Below are 23,278 nucleotides of genomic sequence, written 5' to 3' on the forward strand. Positions count from 1 at the left end.
CAAAATAATTAAGATTTATTATTTTGAAGGATTGGTTTTGTTCTTCATTTTGATGACTGCATAATTAAATTCGTCTTCTTTTTAAGTCAAAAGGTAAGGTACAAGTCTCCAGACTTTTCGTTAAAATTTAACAAGTTTTTGTTTAAAAAAAAAAAGATCATTGGCATACGATCCAAGAATAATGTTTTTGAAATAGAAGTGAAGTAATATTAGTCTCTTCTAATTAACAAACATTTTTTCCTGTATGACCTTGCAGCAAATATTTTGTCAGATAATTAAATCTACTTGATTATGTACTTATTTATATATTACTTATGATCACAGGTACATTTTTATCTACCTACTTCAGAAAATATATAAAACTTTGCCAAAAAAAATATGATCTATATAATTGTTTAATAGGTTTATATCGAATATCACTTGTGAAAACATATATTCCTTGCATTGTTTTGTAGACTTTGGTTTTCATGTCATGGCGAAATTTTCCATCATTTCAAATATATAAAAAAAAACCATTTTTAATTTAAGATAAAAAAAAAAATACTTGGACCTAATTTTTCACACAATCTTTTTCATGGTCATAAAATTAATGTTTGTTTTCGGACTTATAAGATGAGAATAGTGGACATTGATTAGGTGCTAAAAATTAAACTACTTGAGCCCATGAGATTTCACCCCGGACCGTTTGACATTTTTATTTTTATTTTTAACCACGCTCTTTGAAAAATGTTTTCCAAACAGTATTTAGCATACATTTTTCCATGTCACTTGAGAGAATTTTTTTTTCATTAATGTAAAAAAAGATGACCGTCTGATGGGAAAAGAAAAATTCACATGGATATATTTTTTTTGCCATAATGTTCCTTCATATATTTATGGATATTGTAAACTTTTGTTTTAAATAATTCTATACTTATGGGTAATATTAACGTACGCACAATGACAATATTTGAAAAAGGAGATTACTAAGACATGTAAATTATATATAATTATTTAAAAAGCTAACTTCAATATGTAAAACATAGATAGGGGTGTTTCCACAATTGGTTCGGTTGAAACTGAAGTAAAATAGTCAAACAATTTTTTTTTCATTTTTTAAAAATCGAACCGAATTGAACTGTAAATTTTTCAGTAAGGTCTATGATCACGAAAATCATCTCAAGATTGATAAAATATAAAAAAAAAATAGCATCACTATTAGTACCATTATTAACGAATAGTATGCATTTTCATACACAACAATTAAGTTCTATACAATAATACATATATTAAAACTGAACCAATTCATTTTCAAAATCAAATCATTATAAATCGGTCGGTTCGATTTTGTCGGTTTTAAAAAATCTAAACCCAACCAATCCATTTAAATAGAAATAATTAAAAGATTCAACCGAACCAATCTGTTCAAATTAAAATTTTCAGATTCAGTTAAAAACTGAACAAACGAACCGTTTGAAAGCGCAAAACATAGGCGGCACATTTTGAAAAAGAAATGTGGTACTGGAGATGATCTGGTCAAGGGTCAATGGAAACAATGCTCCATCGGCTCAAGTACGGCGCTGTAAAGCACTGCAACATTTTGCTTTGTATTTTGAGCTTCTCACCAATGATGTTTGGATTCAAATCATCGACCCATAATTGCCAATGGTGCACTGTCTTTTTTTACTGTTGTACAAAATTCAAACAACTGGGATCAACGTTCACTAATCCAATTAAAATATGTTCATATATATATATATAGAGTTGTAATAATACCCGTTAAGGGTATACCCTACCCTGCCCGCTCGTGCCCGCCGCCCGGGGTACCCGTGCCCGAGCCCGGGTATGGGTCGGGTACTCGGGTACGTGGGTACGGGCAAAAAACGGACCAGACCGGTTTTTTTGGACAAATACCCGACCATACCCTACCCGACCATACTCGTACCCGACTATACCCATACCCGACTACCCCTACCCGATACCCGTCTACTGTTCACTTTAATTCAAAATTCAAAAATCCAAAGTTCCCTCCCACCCGGTGCCATCCCATCCGGACCCGAAAAAAACAGAAAAAAAAAAAACCGAAAAAAACAGCAAAAAAAAAACCAACAAAAAAACAGAAACAAAAAAACTAGAAAAAAAAACAGCAAAAAAAAAAAATACCCGTACCCGCCCTACCCGTCAAGGGTACAACAGGTACGGGTATAGGACGGGTAGGGTATGGTTTTTGAAAAAAATACCCGACATACCCGTACCCGAGACGTACCCGTACCCGTGCCCGGGTATACCCGGGGTACCCGTACCCGCCCGCCCATTAAACCACTATATATATAAGAGGACTAAGACTCTTATTTGGTGACGCCGAATTATACTCTACATTTTCAAAGTTTTCAAGGTCCAAATAGTTGATCCAAACGTTCAACATGATGGATATATTAAAATATACTTGTAGATTAAATTTTACATTTTTTTGAATTATTTTACTATTTATTAAGTATTTTATAAAATTGTTGTTTTCAGACCATTGAATTTTTGTACCCATCTTAATAAATAGTAAAAAAAAATCAAAAAAATGTAAATTTTGATAAACAAGCACATTTTAATATATCCATCATGTGGAATGGTTTGGATCAACTGTTTCGACTTTGAAAATATATGGTGTAATCCGGTGTCACCAAATATATATGAGAAGGGATCCACTTGCACCATTTTTTTGTGACACCGGATTACACCCTATATTTTCAAAGTCTAAACAGTCGATCCAAACCGTTCAACATGATGGATATATTAAATGTGCTTGTAGATCAAAATTTACATTTCTTTTAAAAAAAATTTAGCATCGGGTAATATCAAAATAGAGGTTGAGTAAGATCAAAATAGTAATTCCTAAAGCTACTAATTGGTTTTTGTGATTTTAAAGTTTAAATAGTCAATCTAAAGTGTCTAACATGTTCTCTATATTAAAATGTTCATGGAGTTCAAATTTTATATTTTCTTAGAAAGAAATTATTATTTTTTAATGAATTTTGAAAATCATTGTTTTGAATAATAAAAAATATGAAAAATTATGAATTTTAAAAATCTATAAAAAAAATAGTAAAGAAATGCCAAAATATATAAAATTTGATCCCAAGCATATTTTAATAAGGAGAACATGTTGAACACTTATCGACTATTTGAACTTTGAAAACTACAAAAACGAATTAGTAGCACCAAGACTTAAAAACTATCTTTTTGAATATTAGCCAACATATATATATGAGGGATCAAGTTACAACAATTTTTGAGTTATATATATATATGCACCAGTGTATATGAATTATATATCAAAACCTACATTATGTGTTTCTTAGGTAACAACTACAAATCTATTTTTTTTTTTATCTACTTGATCCATTAGTAATTGTTTTAAAACTAAGAGGAGGCACACAAATTAAATAATAAGGGAGCACTTGACAATAAAGAATACACCTAAATATGCAAGAAGCACCCATACATATTCTTATTTCAATTATCATTTGTTATTCTCTTCAGATTTTTATGTATATTCATTATGCCTAGCATTGAATAGATTGTGTATTGACCTCGAAAATCACATCAAAATCATAATGAATTACTATTTGTCAGGCTATTGTGCTCCCTTATTTTCAATCTATGGAGCAAGACATTGATTTTTAAGTACAATCATGTTCATTAATAAACTTTGAAATACATTAATTGGCACGTGTAAACGAGGTGCATGCTCTACCCAACTGACCTATATATATATATATATATAGCCCTTGTACAAAAAATCTTTACACACAACAAATTAAAAAGGTATTTTTTAATCTTAATTAAGCCATGATAAACCTCTGATCAATTTACTGTTAATACATCGGAATTACTCAGAATGAATATTAATTCTATCTACAATAGGAAAAAAAAAGTAATATTTTTTGTGTGTGTTTTATTTTGAATTAAATTACCTAAGATAACCGAGGACAAACAAAATTCGAAATAAATATTGAAGAATCATCTTTACCTAGATTTATTCTTGCTTGGTATTACAAATCACCTTGGCATTTAATTAATATTGAATAGATATATATGATATATTCTGATAAATAAGAACATTTCGAGTGTTTTTAACATCCCTAAAACTAATAAATAAGACAAATGTCCTTCAAATTAAATTTTTTTTAAAATTATTTAAAAGTTGACTGTGGTAACTAAGACATATATAGAGATTAATAAATTAAAAATATGTTTAAAGTAATGCGCCTTCCGGTCAATAGATTCGAATTGAAGAAAACAATATATAAACCAAATTTTGAGGCATGGATCAAAAGTTTTAAATTCTTCTCTCCATAACACTAACACATAGGAAGAAGCTATGGGTTTTGTATCTCTAGCCTTGATTGTGCAAAAAAACATAGAATCAGACAAAGCATGGAAATTCGAAGCGCATTAAATGTGTGAGAAGCGGGTGGAATTTAAACAGAACGTAGCGTGACCGTTGGCGCATTACTCGCTTCTTCTTCATTTTTTTTTTTTCTTAATATTTGTTCTTTCTTCGTTTCATATCTCTTGAATTTTGAACTTCAAAGCATTTATTTTGCTCTTCTTTTTATTTTTCGTTGCTTCAGAGTTCAAAAATGATAAGCTAGATTTCAGCTTTGGCCGGTCCAGATCTCTTTGCACCATTTTTTCAAAAGAAATTTTTTTTTTTTCAAAACGTACAAAGTTGACTGATTGGTTATACACAAATTGAAAATATGGTGACCGGACTATATATGATGAATCGGATTGACATGCAAGACGAAAACTAACTAATTCAATCTCTTTGCACCTCTATAAACATGCTTGAAATCACATTTTCAAATGGAATATATTTACACTGAATTTAAAAAACTTGATCAATTAACTAGTCTTTAAAGACCGAAATTTTTAAAAGTAACATTTTTTCAAAAATGATAAACCAAAATATCACGATTCTGTGAAATTTTGAAAAATAGCATGGCCGCATTCCCTAGGTGCGGCCACCTTTTTTCGAACTGCATCTAGGCTATGCGGCCACCCTTTTTTTTTTCTTCATGTTGAACTGCAGCACGAGAAGGCAAAAAAAAAAAAAAGTGACCGCATCTCCTAGATGCAGCTACCAAAAAAATGGTCACATTTTCTAAATGTGGCCATGCTATTTTTCAAAATTTCACATAATCGTGATCTTTTGATTTATCATTTTTTGAAAAATTGTACTTTTAAAAATTTCGGCTTTAAAGACTGACAACAAATAACGGCATAAATCAAAGTTCCTTCCATTGTGTCTAAACTGTCGGATTACATTGAGATTGAGATTCGCGTAAGTCTCATATCCAATAGCCCATATCTTCATCCCTTGTTGTTGTATTTTTTTTTTTTTGTGTGGACACAGCCTATGAAATTAAATGTGCAAAAGGGTGAAATTTATGCGTATTACGAAAAAAAAAACAAAAAAAAGAGCTAGCAACAAACTTGTTTAACCCGTGCAAGATTCGTGCCGTGCGAATATTGGATCGACGCGCGGCACTTCTTAATTTCTCATTTGTAAAGAAAGATATGACACGCTATTCCCTGTGTATACTTCTGTGTTGCACCAACATTGTTCGTCCGATTCGATTGTTTCAATAAGCACCGTACGTGCTGTTTGGATCCAGAATCACCTGTGCTTATGGATGGTGGGGCCCGCAAAAACAGTCAGTTTCAATATCTAGTTAGCAATCTCAAATTTAGCGTTACCAAAAGTATGTGTATCTAATAAAGGAACAATTAATTAGTACATGAACAAGTATTTATACCTCATGTGTGGAGTATAGTATTCATATCTACAATTTTAACACTTTATATAGATACTTTTTTAAGTCTAAAATACTTGCTTTCTAAAATATTGTTTAATTATACATATTTATTTAAGTCGTCTTAGTATTTTCATGCCAAGCAATATATTCGTAATTATTTATATTAGTTGTTGTAATTATTTTCAATTAATATAAACGAATGTAGAAATATAATGGAGCCGGTAATCGAACGATAATTTGACTATCATTCTTATTCATAAACTTTAGCTGAAAACTAAATTAATTTCGAGCTGATATTGGGTATATTTGTGTAACCAAATAATTGTACAAATTATGATTTCCGAACCAAAAGAAAAATATATAAACCTACAAAATACATTTTCATTTAGATAATTCAAAAGGTACACTACAAAATTTCGCAATGTAATTAACATCCACACTAGTATTCCATAAATTTGAAAAATAGTCTTTCAAGTAGCTCTGCATTAATTTTTTTTTTTCAGAATTATTAGTCATAATTAAGTTACCACTTACTAGCATTTTTAAGTTTCTCTCTTAGAAGAAAATATATATATGATCAATTTTGGGACCACACAAATTAATTATGGACAAATGAGAATACCTTTTTATCAGGCATGCATGAAAAAGCATGAACAGAGTTGTATTTATCCAAATTGGGGACCACAAACAGTATGAGTGCAATCAGAAACTATGTTAATAGAACTCTGATGTCACAATCTTTGCATGAAAAGAATTCATAGGGTTATTTTTCTTGTTCATTAAAAGACCAAGAAAGCATGATTAGAGGGCTATATATCCATGCAAGTTGCGTGTAGATTGGCACACCTAGATGTGAACTACAAATCCCTTGCAAATACCTCCTCATACAGGGTCGGAATTAGAAAATTGAGATAGGGATTATTGAATAGTAATTCCCTCGATCTATTCTATATATCCTCATATAAGAAGAATATTTAAAACTATAATAAAAGAATCAGTTTCTATGATAAATATTTAGATTACTTGAACAATGAAGTTATTTTATTAAAAAAAAAAAACTAACGCATATTAAGTTGAAGACTAAAAGATTATGTATTATTTTAATTATTTCTATTGGTGTATAGATAAAGACCCTCTCGTTTAATTTTTGTATTTTTTTTTGTCCCTTCGATATATATATATATATATATATATATATTAGCTAGATTTTTTTCTAGTTCAATGCTGGTTTAAGTACCAACAATTATTAATATTACCTGAACAATTGAGTCTATCATTTAAAACAATAACTCTAGCTCATGTTAAGTTCCGAAATTATCAATTAATTATATTACCAAAGCAGTTTTAAGCCATTTAATTTAACACTAATTAATAATAAGTTGAACACAAAAGATGCATGATAGCAACTATAATAGTAACCATAGAATTATTATATCCTCATCTCTGGTTGAAGTGTTTTTTTTTTTTAAATATTCCTTATTTACTGTATAACACACAAGAAGGAACTAATATACAGAGGTGGATGGTAATACAGTACGTGAAGGGTGTTAAGCACACTCTATAAATTAAAAAAAAAAAATGGCCATTGAATCTTGTAATTTTTTAATCCATCAACACTTTTAGCCTTCTTATAAAATGAAATTAAAATACATTTCATATTTTAGCCACCCAAACTCAATTCTCTAGTTCACGCTCGATTAATATACTAGAAAAACAAAGAATCAGCCTTTGATCTAGTGGCAAAGGCACATGATCTCTATGTGAGAGGTCATGAATTTGAAACCCGGATGGAGGAAATCATTTGTTATAATAATAAGGGTATTAAATAGTCGGGTGGTTTGACCTCCAACCTTTACTCAAAAAATATACTAGAAAAACAATTCCATAGTATGAAAAAATAAAAAATATATTGGTTAATTAAATTGACACTTTCCTAGCCACATGCCACACTTTGACGACTTTCTCAACCAATTAAGCCTTAGAGTAAGTTTGGAGACTATGCAACAAATGATCTGTATTATGGTTGGTTCTATATATAAATACCTAGCTTAGTGCAAGATGACTAGACCTCCATACACTTGTCACATGACATTATAATACCGTGCTTTCATTTCATGTGCATTTAATTATTTAATTCATCAAACTAGTCTCCTCAGGTAGATACCCCTCAACTGAATATATACTCTTTTAGCTAATGCATAGTTCCCAATGATAATTAATGGTACTTTACCATGTATGTTCTTTCTTGTCTAGTCTCAAATTGTTGTTCTTTATTTTCTTTATTTTTGTTATTTTAGAAACCATATGCATGTACAAGCCTATATATATTTGAACACCCATGCATATTACCAGGTCAACTTTTGTTATATCTCCTGTCGGCCTTTTTCATTAATACAAGTACAAGAATCATTCATATATCTACAAGGACTGATTGTGTTAATATTATAAATTTCAAAAGAAATAAACTTTCAACTCCATGTACAAATGTATGTTTTATATAGCTATAATTTTATACCCCGGCATATGATTTTTTTATTATTATTTTTATATGAAGCTCATTTTAAATGGTTCAGATTGACTATTTAAAATTTGAAAATAAAAATGTTGGTCCACAGTACAAACTAATATGTGCTATCGCATCACTCAATATTACAAATAATTTATAAATCAGTTGGCAAAGCGCATCATATATGACAAGTAATTTTTTTTTAAATCAAGCATGGCCTTGACAGTGATAATCTTTGAAAACACACTACAACCTTTTTTTTCTTTTTTTCTTTTACTTTTTAACCAGGCAACATGTAAAATTATCCTTTAGCATTAATTATCCAACTAACTTCATGACCCAAAAGTGCTTTAAAATGAATTCAACATGTGTAGTACCACTGTTAGATCAATTCATTCTATTCCAATGATTGATGAAATAGCACAACATGTGTAGAAAATTACTTATTTTTGTAGTAATTTTTTTAGAAAATTATTCAATTGGTTCAGCTCAGATGCACAAATTATGAAGTAATAAACATTCATAAAACAACATACAACCAAACTATATGCACAAAGATACATATAAATTAATATTTAATAACTGATGGATCAAAATATATATTTTATCAAGAACAAAGCCTAGGCAGAGATGATCTACACACAATAGAGCTATGCTTTCTACTACTCTTCATATTTGTCATTTGCCCCTTTAACTTCCCACAAATCTTCTCTAACTCCATGACTCTCCAATGCATGCCTTCTAACACTGCCTTGAGATTCTCATTCTCCATTGTGAGATCAACTCGTTTCGCGTACAAGACCACTTGGTCATCGTCGTAGTTGCTTGAAATCGACTTCAAGGGTTGTGAATGTGATTCATGCAAGAGGCTTTTGAGCATCGAATGTTGAGATGCGAGTGCTCGAATTGCGGTTTTTGGAGGGAATTTAGGGTTTTTGGTGAGTTGTTTACAGCATTCGGAAGTAAGTTTCTCGTAAATTATCGCACTGCAAATCTTCGTCTTCTCTTCCTCAGTTAAACGCGTACGAACCTAATATTTTATAAACAACTGACATTAGTGCAACTCTTAATGTTATACAATGGTGATTTCTACTAATAATGTTCATCCAAAAAATAACTTTTTTTAAAAAGAAAATTAGTAAATGACAAGATATAAAGCACCTGAAAAAAGATATCGATAGCTCGATACAAAGAGTCGTGGCAGTCTCTAGCTAAGGGAGGCAAGGCAGAGGTCAACTCCGCAAATTTTGCGGGTTTCAATGCTGGATCGGGTGCCACCTCAGCCAAATACAAATCCATTAATGATCCAACCTTCTTCAATCTTGGTACAACTTCACACATTATACTTTTTGAAAAATAGCCCAAAAACCTCAGTACTGTGTTCACATCGTATAAGCTACCCGGTCCGACTGGGGCCGGGATTAATAAATTATCCAAGGTTGCTTGGTCTATTTTGTAACCTATCATGGCCTCCAATTTGTCTCTGTGAGATAAATTTATCTTCAAAGGAGAAGAAATTCTCAAAATCCCAAATAATCCCCGGCACGAAACCGACTCCCTATTGAGTGAATCCAATAACCCGATTGTGGTTTCAGTTGCATATTTTTTCTCTTCGGTTGTAAAAGATGAGAGACCAGATTTTAGATAGTAAAATAAAAATCTAGCAATTGCACCATGATCAAACTTTTGTGAAACCATGATCTTAACTACCTTCTCCAAAAATTCGGGTTTCAAAAACACGAGATCCTCGAACCACCAATTTCGCGGATTGGTACCAGTTTTTGTGCTAATTGTACTTTTTGTGTCGCATGAAAATCGACACATTGAACTATCAGGGGAAGCATCCATTGGACTGGTATCATTTGAAAAAGCCACTTTTTCTAAAAGAGCCCCTGTGACCTTTTCAAATAGGCCAAGTTTTTTAGAAAGAGGAAATAATTCCTGGCACTGCTTTAACCCGGCAACTAAATCAAACCAAGACCAGGTTTGAATTGTATCAAAGTACTCAGTAAATTTAACCAAATTGGGTTCGTCTACTTCCATGAAAATTGCAGCACAGAGAAGAGGTAAGATATTGCAAGGGGTTATTTGCAAATTTCCAAAGCTGTAACAGTACTGGGTAAAAAGCTCAAAAGCCTCAGCCCCACCGGGAAATTCATGTAGAATGACTTTCAAGGGAAATGTAACTGGTTTTACGGCAGGTGATAATGTGTTGAACAAATTCTTGGTTCGACCAGAGAAAAAAGATAATATTTCCTGATAAAAAAATGTAAAAAGGTAATTAGTGTGCGAATAAAAAAGAAATATATATCTGATTACTTAACTATTGACAGATTTAGATAAAAAATAAACAATTATCCCACGCCCATGAGCTCTCATTTATTGAGAAAGAGAAAGGGAGACTCAGAGAGTAAGAGAGTAATAATGAAACCAACAAACCAGCCATAAATGATACCAAAAAAACTACGTATAACCACTGAAAGAAAATAATACAAGATATATAAATGAAAAACATACGGCACTAAATCCCATGTTTAATTCTCCATGAATAAAGGAGACGAGAATTTTGATGTTCAATTGATATACTAACAGAATTGAAACCTCAACTCCGCACCTAAAAGGTAAAAAAATGAGTTCACATTTAAACCCTGTACATACAAATTTGCAGAGAAAATATATCTGAATTCAATTTGAAGTTGGTTCATGAAGTTTGCTATTTTTTGCATGTTGAGTAATTATAACTTCAATAAATTCAGAAGGTGCAATCAGTTGATGAAAGAACTTGTATAAATTCAGAAGGTGCAATCAGTTGATGAAAGAACTTATTTTTTCTACATGTACTACAAATCCTACCTATAAACAAACTAAAGAGGCTCTGTTTCTGACATGCAAAACACTGACAAGTTAAGAAGAAACATGCTTGAACTTCAGAACAAGTAGAAAGAAATAAGAAAGAACTGTTTAAGTTGTTTGGATCAAGCCAAATAGGGATAGATAGATAGATAGATAGATAATAGCGACAAAACCAGAGAATAGAAACAACAGAGTTGTCACGGGATGCAAAAGAACGAGCTAGATCAATTCACACAAGGAAACAAAACTGAAAACAATTTCAACGATCCCAACAAGATAAAAACAAAACCATTTTTTTTTATATTAATTCTTCTAATTTCAGAGAACAAACAAAAGAGGACAAATTTATACAAATTAGCACAAAATTGTACGTACCTTGCTGACGAAGAATGTCTCTTCTCCATTGACATCTACCTCAAGGTCGCAAGCCATTTCTCACTTGTTGCCAAAAAAAGGTCTAATCTTTGTTCAATTTAAAACGAACCCAATTCTCTACGACGACAAAAGATGGGTTTACTGACAGAGATCAGAAGGGAAGCAGTAACAGTGTAAACAGCTATACAATCTTCACAAGTTGGAACCTTTTCTCCAATTAGCAATCTCTAGATTCTAGACTCGAAAAGGCTTTAATCATAGCGATTTAGACAAGGCTGTGTTGCGAAAAAGGAGATGCCCACAAAGCACTACATACAACCCCACTAAAAAGAGTTCAGACGGAGAGAGATAGAGAGGAATAAAACACACGCGCTACCTTCCACGCAAAAGAAACCGATACTCTGTTTCGCAAAGGGGAATCCAAAACCTGAATGAAGCTCAAATTTAGAGGAAATTAAGGCGCAAAAGGGATGGGGAATTGAGAAAAGGGGATAGAGACAAAGGTGATCAGAACCTCTTTCTCCTTCTTCTCTGTACAGTCAAGAGAGAGAGAGTGAGAGACACAAAGGTGGCAGTGTGGCACCTTTGTGCGTTTTAGAGAGAGAGAGAGAGAGAGAGACGATATGGCATTGGCATGGAGGCATCTGACAGGGTCTCTACCTTTAGTTTGGATTTTTGCTCTCTCATATCAGACTCTCAGTATCTCATTTCACATACAACCTCCCATAGGTTGATTCCACTGTTATGTGGGGACCACGGTCATAACTCACCAGTGAAATAATAGGGGAAATGTATTAGCATTAAATTTCACAATGGCCCCTGCCCCTGCTGTTATTTATGATTTTGCACCAAACGGTGATAAAGGAAGGATTTACTGTTGTATCTTCTGTTTAGTTATGTTTTCCCTTGGTATCATTAGATTTGCTAGATAAAATCAATTTTCAATTTTTCTTTTTACTTAGCCTGAATTTTTGGTACATTATAGTAAGAAATTAGTATCTGGGACTTGAACTATAAATATAAATAATTGTGATATATCAGGAAGTTTTACACTGAGGAGTTGATTTATTAAAATAATGTAAAACAACAATAATCAAGATTCCGTGAACTGTTAATTCATTATTAGACTCATTTGCTATTATGGACTATTTAATGATTAAGTAGTTCATAATAGAAAATTTTAATCTGTGTTTTGAAAATTCTAGTTGTATCAGAGCGATATGTTACTATTATGTTAATGTAATAATTGTGAAGTGAGCTCTTAAATCAAAATTCTTTTAAGAGGAAAGAAAAACTACATTATTAGTCATATGTATCATATTTTTTTGGTCTGCTATACTTTTTTTAATTAATAGTTTTGTTCCACTTACAAGTTTTTTTAAAATATCGTCTATCCTTCCAAATTCTTGCAAAAGTGTTCAGAATTGCTTCTTTTTTTTAAAGAAAAATAGAAATTATTGAACCAGAAAAGTTGTTGAAGTGGAAAACCCTCCAAATTACTCACTCATTATTAGTCATTATTGCTTATTTTAGTACTTGTTTTAGTCCCAATTTGACTATGTCTGTTGGTTTTCTTCAAGTAATTTTACCAAAATTCAAAGCATTTCTCTTCTGTGAATGATGCTCATGGCATGTGAGATGCCATTTTTATTCCTTTTACTGTTTTTTGGTCGTTTATTCTTTACCTACCAGTGTTACTACTGGCCTGATTTCTACCTTTAAAAAAGACTACTAACCACTACACATTGTGTCTGATTTCTGTGGCTTATTTTGAATTCATTATATACGTAGTGACAAAATTCAAGAGGTTTCATTGAATCGCCACATTGTATGATACAATTTTACTGTCACAGAGATCTGGTTGTTATTTACTATACCTTTTCTGTATTTGGCAGCATTTACACTGCCAATTTATTGGTACTGAGTCAACTGACAGATTATTCTCAAAAGAGAAAAAAAAAAAAATGGGGTCTACATCTATTGACAGGTCTGTGTACCTACCCACGTACCGGAATGGTATAATACGCGTACGGTAAATAATACCGGAATGGTATGAGAGTACTGCAGATGGCGTCTCAACAGAGAAATATCTCTAAATTGATCCCTGATAAGTTAACATACTTTTTATATTGAATATTCAAAGCCAATTTCTAAAATAAATTTCTTTATGCAAACAACCAAATTTACAAAACCAAATCCTTCTTAGTTTTAGGCCTACTAGTTCCACTATATATACAAACATTAGATTAGGTGGATATCTCCACTAGGTCAAGATAATTAAATTTCGTATATACCTGCTCTGTATATATTGTGGAGTAGCAAGCATATATTTTCCATTTGTAAACTATACCTGGAAGTTTTATTAACACCCTGTTTGGATGGAGATTAGAGAAAGAAAGGGGAAGTGAAGAATAGAAGGAAATGAAATGGAATAGAAAGGAAGATGAACATATTCAACCTTCTTAGAGGAACATATTAACACCCTGTTTGTAATCTATGAAGTCCCTTTTATTAATTTCAACTATACAGAAAAATCTATTTTTGAATTCCAAGTTAGTATAAGGCCCTGAATGGAAGTAAATAAAAATTTCAAAAAGTTGAATCATTTGAATAGAAAAGAGTCTAATAGAGTTGACTTGAATTGAATTTAATCATGGAAATAGTTACCTTGTAGAAAGAATTCATTTACTTATACTGACATTATATTTCAAAGCAATAATTTGGGTATGTTTGGGACTTGTCAAGAGTCCCAAACATAAATCACCGATTCAAAGTCCAAATGACCGATCCAAACCGTTCATCTTGTTCTCCATATTAATATGTGCTTGGAGACCAAATTTTACATTTTTTGGAATTTTTTTACTATTTATTAAGCCACTTTGAAAATCGCTGATCCAACGGTGGCTTCTGATTTTACTGTTCCAAACAGTCACCGTTGAATCAGCGATTTTCAAAGTGGCTTAATAAATAGTAAAAAATTCCAAAAAATGTAAAATTTGGTCTCCAAGCACATATTAATATGGAGAACAAGATGAACGGTTTGAATCGGTCATTTGAACTTTAAATCGGTGATTTATGATCCAATGCACACCATGGCCTATGCATTGCAATGCACCATAGCCCATCTCGAGTCACAAATGCATGATTTTCTTAAAAGCATTTAAAAGAGATAAAACGGGCCGATAAAGCCCATTTAAAATGTCACCAATCCATTGGCCCAACCAATAATGCCAATAAGCCAGGACTATATAATGTCAAACGATTTCGTTCCTGTAATTATTTTTATCATCATAATCTAGATTCGTCTAGATAAAATTTGATGATTAGTTTTAGTGGTAGATGCACTAGAGAAGTTTCGTGAGAAATCCTAACTTTCCTTTTGAGTTATCTTCTTCTTCTAAGAAAAATAATAATCAATTTAATCAGAATCAAACCGAAAGATTCAGGTCAATATTTATTATTACCCTAATTATTACTATTTGAATCCTATGCAGATCTTAAATAACTTGATTTTTTACTTATTCTTTAATAAAGCAATGATTTTCTTACAAATTAAACGAAAAATCTATTCCGGTCCAATTTTTCTGGTCAAATCATTTGGTTCAGTCTAGTTTTTTTAACACTTATAATTATGAACCTGATAATTACATCTACGGGATATTTCAGCTGGCCAACGCATCTATTATTCTCCAGAAGAACCTAGATTCCTGCTGTCCCGCAGGACGAAGAAATAAGGAGTGTGTGTTGTGGGTGTCGTGTGCCTACAGGCTATGATAAGAAAAAAACAATTACACCTTTAAGATAGAACTCCTCTTCATTTTCCTCAGGAGCTGGAGAAGATTAGTTCCAAACAATTATTCTATTTAGAAAATTAATTAAACTATAAAACGAACCTTTTTTTTTTTATGATAGGAGATCTTAGGTTGGTTTCCGCAGTGCACAATGTTATTGTGTTCAAATCTGAAAAAAAAAAAAAGATATTTTAATTTCTTTCATATATGTTCCACATTTTTTTTTTCAAAAACTGATTAATAAAAAGTGCAATATATTAAACTGCAAGTGCTTATGACTTATAGTTCTTATTAACATCTAAGATTTTTAAGAGCCAATTAAATGGCTTAATACACAATTTATTGGCAGCTATGATGATTGTAGCAAGACTATCCTATACAGCAACTTGAATTAAAAGAATAAATATTAAAAGCATTTAAACCAAAAATCTTAATAAGTGAATGAAAATTTACAAGAAAAATATATATAAGTGAAGAGAGAATGAGCATTATAGGCTTAGATATAATTATATTTCTTCGATCAGATAAAAAATGAATGTTGGAATAGCAGACAAATTGTACAATATATTGATAAAATATAAGTTGAAACTCTGGTTGTTTATCAGTTATGTACCAAAGATGAAAGACCAAGTCAGAAGAACTCAATGTGGGTGAGCACATGCAGCTTGTTCTTTTTTGGTCTAAAAAAAAAGGTATATCACTATGCTACATTATCATATTAATAAAAAAAATATTGATGTATCTCCATTCTTATATTATGCACGTAGTTATTCTGATCCGCCAACGGCTGAGATTGAAAAATGAATTTTTGAATTGAATATCAACCCTCCAATCACATAATCTATCTTCTTTTGATTAAATACATCTATTTTACGTGTAGAAGTTTAAATTTAGTTAAAAACATGCTCACCACACAGTTTGCTACATGATTTATCACATTAAAACTAAATATATCCTTAGCAATTCGTTTCCTTATTTCTCCTTACAATATTCTATTCTTGTAATTAAATTATTTTCTTATTTCTCCATTTCCTCCGTTTCATTTCCCTACCATCTATAAAAACTACTTAATCTGCGCATGCCACGTTTTGTTAACTCTCAATAAAGATTTTTATAAAATATAAAGATGTAACCTTTTTTAAATGCTAAATTTTATACAGCGTAAATTAACTCAAAAGTTTTCTGCACGTGTTGTTATGAAAGTTTTTTCGGATACACATTTTGACAATGCATATTTTAATTTACACAGAGCATATATAGACGATAAAGTGAAAACTGTCTTGTGTATACCTTGTGTTTTGCATGAATTAAAAACTATCCTGTCAAAATAGGCACCCATTTTCCGTATTAAACATATATGTTTAAACATATATATACCTCTAATATAAGTTGTGCATTTTCGATTATATTAATTAATTATTTTTCCGATTGTGTTGTTAGCTTAACTCTATATTTCTGAAAAATAATTTTATGTTTTCAACAATAACTTCATCCAGAATTCTTTAATTAGCTCATTGTGTTGTCAAAATTCTTTAATTTGATATTAATGTGTTAGTTTTATATGGGTTTTTATTATGCTCATGGTTGTTACTTATTTTAAACATTAGTTGATCGCTTGTAGAAGGTTAAGAGTAAGCACAATTCCTCACATTGGTATAGTACTACTGTACCAGTACTGGAGTTAACCTCGATATGAATATGGTGCTTATATTCCCATTCATTATTGTGTGTTTCTGAACTGTTTGTATTCTTTTTAGTAATATTTTATAACCAGCAGGTGATTGTAGTTAAATGAAAAGCCTTAGCTAAATAGAATACCATAAAAACCAGGGGTCAAATGAAAAAAAAACAATCACTGATCATAGAAAGATATGTCAATTGTAGTTATAGGAGATAAATACATAACTAATATTTTAATATGTTAATTTTTTTATGGCTTAGAAGGCACTAAGTAGTTAAATTGAATTTAAATTTTGGAATTGAGTTAGTAGTCTAGGTCCAAAGTTTAAGTCCGAACCACTATTTCGGCTTCAAAGTTTGAATCTTAACTACTAACTTGATTTAAAAGTTTTAATTCAAACCGCTAACTCAGAGCCTTCTAGACCATTGAAAATCTAACGTACTCAATCTATTTTCCTATATAATTTAATAATAATTTTTTAAATTCGAAGTTCTCTGACAAATTTTTTGTGCTATAAAATATTCAAAGTTTATCTTTTTCATTTATATTTAAAAATTTATAACTCAAATTGCACATAAAATTTATTGTATTGGAATTCTCTTCTATATAACTTACTTTTTTCATAAAAAAATATCTTATGATAATTTGTTATAAATTTATTTTACTCGTGGTATCATAATATTAGAATAGAGATTTCATAAAGACAAACTGTATTTTTGTTTTCTATTTTTGTTGACCACGTGAGTCAATTTTTCTATGCTTAGAAATATTAATGACGGATCAAGTATTTAATTATTGTGAAAACCATCATTGAAAGGTCCAAAACGTGGTAGACCAAGATTGGTTAGTTTTCATAAACGACAGGAAAATTCTGCCCACTGGTGGACAAAGGATTTGATTCCTTCATTTCTCCTCTTCCTCTATAGTTTCGACAATAAAAATGGAAACAATCACATCTTTCCATATTTTGTTTAGGATTATTGTATTTTTGTGAATAGATGAATAACAGATCTTGTGTTGACAAAATTAATAAATCTTTCTAAGTTGAAAAGAAAATGAAGAATATCTAGAATTTTCGTGTAGAGAAATGATATGTAAAGAAATTTCTATTGTTAAAATAATTTTCATCAAGAATACATATGTAGAGAAAATTCTTATTTCAATAATTTAATTATATATTTTTCAAATTTGTTTCTTTATATATCATCTCCTCTAAATCGTTTAATGATCTGTCTCGCTTGTGGAGAAAATTAGATATTAAATCGCAATGATATTTCAAAAAAGAAAAATCATGTTATATTTGATCTTTTTTTTTCCTTTATTGTTATTTATTATTTGGATTTCCGTTTTTTTTTAATTTGTCTTTTATTTTCATTTAATTTTTTTAATTTGTGTGAATTTCAAATAAAAAAAAGTCTCTTCGTATTCTATTCAATCTTATAATATGTCTCCGTTGCAACGCACGGGCATGATACTAGTATTTTTTTCTATGACTGTAGTATTCTATATATAGTTCAATAATTGAGCATACATAGAAAATTGTTAGAATAGAAAAAATATAAGATTTAAGTCTTTGAAAAACGCTAGAAGTAATTAATGAGCCTTCTTTATCTGATATATAGAATGAATAAATATGAATAAATTCCTTGTCGAATATATCCAGTAATTAAAGAAATGGAGAAAAGATAGAAGGGTAAAGTAACACAACAAGTGTAGATCTCAAATTTGATTGATTTGATCACAACAGATCACTATCCCAACCAACCTGGAACGCCTTTTTGAAAACCTTCTAGAATCAAAGGGGAAATATTGAAGTTCCTTTTGGAAGTCTCATATGATTATATCACAAGATAACAACATATCTGCACCACAATCTAATAAAGATATGCTCCCCACTGGAGACTAGATCCTAGTCATATAAAACAAATTTTACAATTTTTAATATATTTTATTGGAAAAAATATATTTCATAATTGTAATGAACACAAAAATAAATATAAAAAAATTTGCTAGCATATCTTTATATATTAGATATATTTAGCTAAGCAGGGTTTTATCACATTATCTAAACAGCGCGTATATAAAATAAAATTCTGAGAAAAAGAATGCAAGAATCAGAAGGCACAATCAATGGATGCTAACAATTGTATGTATGTAATAAATTATAAATATATGTAACAATTATCAGCATCCTCCTCAAATTTGAAACCATCCCTATTTTTGGAGAAAGTTTTTGATTAATTACAAAAGTGGTTTAAGGGGAGATGTTTTTGGTAGTGTTGGAGAGAATTTTGTGCAAGAAAAAGTAGATTTGGTCTCACATTTATCCCAATGTGAATATGTGATTGACTGAAAACATGTACAAACAAAGAAAAAGAGGGGGTATTTGAGAGTGATATCAATGAAAATAAAAGGGGGCATAGCATCAACTGGTGGAGGCACATAGCATGGGTGTATTGTGATCATATCATACATACAGATCTAGTTGCAATATTTTTGGAAAAGGGAACCTTTTCCTTGTGGAATTTCTTTGGAATTATAATGTTATTGTTAAAAACATGTAGTTTAAAGATCTACTTCGAAATTCATCATTAGAGAGAGAGAAAAAAAAAAGAAAAGAAGAAGAAGTGGAAGATAAGGGAGAAGCGGCCAGATTGGATCTGATTGGTATTGTTCATCTTTTTATGAAGAAAAAATATCGCAAAGGAATAGAAAGGGAGCGTAAAGGAGGAGAGATGAAGTTGAGTTTTGTCACTCTCAAATCAGAGTGTAGACATAATACATTTTATACTGTTTATTTTCATTTTTTTTCTCATTACATAGTGGTATTCTGAAACACAATCTAAAAATAAGAATATACTATAATCCAAAAAAATTGAGATAAAATTTTAGGATTGTTTTCAAGCGAAACTAAAATCAAACAAAGATCAATTACAATTTGGAAAAATTAATTATAATTATAATATTGTGAAATGAGGATACTTTGTATCCATTTGAATTACAAGTTTAAAAATATATTTGGATTACTGTGATACCTCGCTTTTTTGGATGTGTACAAAAAAAGGTTCCGGTAACTTGCAAATACCAATCAACTCTCTTCAACGTGTAAAACATAAATTGAGAAAGTGGAAATATGGGCCCACAATTTTGGTTTGTACCATTTTTTCTAATAACAAGATAAAACTTAAAATAACTCCAAGGTACAAGAAGAGAGTTCCAGAAGCCCTATGGGTCTTTTTTTTCATGTCCGATAATCATCTTTCATAATAAAAATAAGAGGAGGTTTTCAATGTCCCATGTCTTTTATATCTCATCATGCTTCATATTTTATAACTTTATTTTTAAAATTCAAATTATCAATCCGAACTGTTTAACATGATATATATACTAAAATATAATTAGAGATGAAGTTTTATAATTTTTAGAAATTTTTTACTATTTTTTAAGATGAGTGAAAATCATTGTTTTTTTTAACGGTTCAAAAACAGTGATTTTGTACATATTTTAAAAAATAGTAAACAAAATCCAAAAAATATAAAATTTCATCTCCATGCATATTTTAGTATAAATATTGTGTTGAACGGTTCAGATCAACAATTTGGACGTTAAAAACGAAAATATAAAATATGAGGTATGAAAAAGATGAGGCATTGGAACCCACCTCAAAAAACAATATGCATTTTAAAATACACACTTATTTATTGTATGTATGTACATCTGTTTAAAACTCTATTGTGTCACATTTAATTATAATATCGATACACACTTGTCTTCTTTAGTTAAAAGACATTAACTCGATTATCACACAATTTTAATCAAGTTAAAAGGCACATTTAGACCACTGATAACAACTATCTTGTTCTTCCAAATTTGTTTCTTAACATCTTAATATGCATAAATAGATATTACTCAATACACACCTGATTATAATGCCATACATAATTACTTAGTTTTTTTCTTTTAAAAAAAAAAACTCGACTAAAAACAGTTGGGAGTTATTAAGGGATGAAGGTTTGGACATATAATATTTCTAATATTTGTTCCGTTACTTCCATTACTCCCCTTAACTTTTAAAAATCTTATTAATGCTAGAACTTATTCTTTCCTTTGAATTAATTATATTTTTTTTTTAGTTTTACCCTTGAATACTATAGGTTTCGTTCAAATATTTTACATCATAAAATTATGCATTATTTAAGTTTTATTTCTGTTATATTTTAGTTGGAATTTATCTCTTATGTCCACGTTTACAAATAATATTTAAATATTATATTAAATATATTTAGAAATAAATACATATATGTAACCACATTATATGGAAGTGTCTCGAAACAATTTTAGTGGAATTATTTTAGTAAAAATTACCGTAAATGTGTTAAAGAAATATTTACATGGAATTTGATTTTCTTTACCTAATAATTTAACATAAATGCTTTTAAATTTTAATTGAAGATCAATTTGACATAAAAGAATATACTTTTGCTGGCTTCTAATAGGACAGGAATCTTACTGACAATTTGAGTTATTTAAATTAAAACCATATTTGCCGGTTGTTGTAATTAGTTGTACTTGACGCATACATACAACTACTTCCACCACTACAAAAAAAGCAATTAATAAGAAAATGAATAAACCTTGTCACAATCCTATGTACATATGACTTCCAATTAATATGGCACACAAACTTTGTCATGAACTCATGATACAAGACCCATGACTCATTTTGGCATTTAAAATGTAATTTAAGAGCATTAACTAAGTATGAAAACCACCATGCAAATATTAGCATTTCAAACAATATTCATGTAAATAAAGCTAATTTATTAGTTTTTTATACTATAGAATTAATTTAGGTACTTTTTTGAGCTCATAAATGAAAATTTCTCCCATATATAAATTGAAAAAAAATTGTTTTATATTATATTTTTTAGAAGGTTGGTGGTTTTAAATATCTACTAATGATTTTATTGATAAAAAAAATTACAAGCATCAAATGATCCTCAATCTTAGATCTAAACTAATTTATTCTCATGAATTCATCTAAACTACTCTAATCGTTTAATCTTACTTATCTACACTTTTAAACACCTTATTACCTCATTCCTTATCTCTCTAGGACCGGATCGCTTTCATTTGATAGTTGTCGCACTTCGACGACCAGATCTACTTGCTGCGACACAACGATTAAGATGAGAGTAAAGACTCTACACTCCGAACTCTCACAATACTGCACTCTCGACTTCGATCTAGTCCCTCCCCTCTCACTCATTCTCCTCTCCGCTTGAGGAGATAGAGACGAGCAGCCCGGGCCCTGACCTAAGGTAGCCAGGGCGATGGCCCCCAGGCCCCAAAATCCAACAAGACCCCAAGAAATAAATTGTTTATGTTAAAATTGACAAATAAAAGTCAACAATTTAATAGGGCCAAAAATAAAACTTCGTTTCTTTTCTGTGAAACAACAAACGAAGCAAGAAAAAAAAATTAATAAACCTAATTCCACCGACCGCCATTTCTTCTATGTAAATCATCAAACGATGAAAGAAAGAAATTAAGAAACCTATCTCTTTTCACTAGTCACGATCTCGTTTTGTGACAACGAGTGCGAGGCAGAGGCAGAAGCGACATTTGGTTAAGGCAAGGCCGACGCATCAACACGGCCTCTGTATTGTATTATTGGCAGCTTAGCGCTACGCCTGTCTCATTACCTAGGTTCTATACTTTTATTTTTAATTTAAAATAATATTTTCTAGAAAATATACATCAGGTAACAAAAAAAGAAACAAAAAAAGAGAGTGAGAAAAAAAAACTAAAACCTCAAAAAGATTCTATTCAATAGCTTTGAAAGAAAATTAAACCACAAAATGAGTTTTTGAAAAACCAAGTTAAAAGTGAAGTGCACGAAGAAAGAAGAAATGTATCTGAAAATCAAAATAAGATAAATGAAGATGAGGTAAATAAAGAAAGTACTTAGATTTTTCGTTATCCATAAATATATATGATCCTAGAGTGTGTAATAGTTTGGATTCAAAACTGAGAGATTTGTTTGTTGAGAATAATTCTATTAGAGATTCTAATATTAATTTTTCTAAAGATAAATATAATAGGGGTTCTCTACATATTATTTTGATCAAAAATTGTACATAAAGGGTTCAAATTTTTTTCTCATTCCGGGCTCCAAAATCTTCAGGACCAGCCATGGAGACGAGAGAGGAGAGTTTTATTTTATATTATAATGGTGTGGTGGGTCTATATATAATATTTAGAAAAAAATGAAGCT

At 30.5% G+C, this 23,278-nt stretch overlaps 1 protein-coding gene across 1 annotated transcript; it reads right to left on the minus strand.

Moving 5' to 3' along the window:
• Positions 1 to 8,806: 8,806 nt before the first annotated feature.
• On the minus strand, positions 8,807 to 12,214 carry LOC144553300 (Phototropic-responsive NPH3 family protein). Its single transcript, XM_078301402.1, has 3 exons — positions 11,530 to 12,214; positions 9,463 to 10,557; positions 8,807 to 9,331 (listed from the first exon to the last, which is right to left on the minus strand). The coding sequence occupies exons 1-3, from the start codon at positions 11,584 to 11,586 to the stop codon at positions 8,909 to 8,911; spliced, it is 1,575 nt and encodes a 524-aa protein (XP_078157528.1). The 5' UTR covers positions 11,587 to 12,214; the 3' UTR covers positions 8,807 to 8,908.
• Positions 12,215 to 23,278: the final 11,064 nt, after the last annotated feature.

This window comes from Carex rostrata, chromosome 4, assembly GCF_964058835.1.
Source record: "Carex rostrata chromosome 4, lpCarRost1.2, whole genome shotgun sequence".
NCBI lineage: Eukaryota > Viridiplantae > Streptophyta > Magnoliopsida > Poales > Cyperaceae > Carex > Carex rostrata.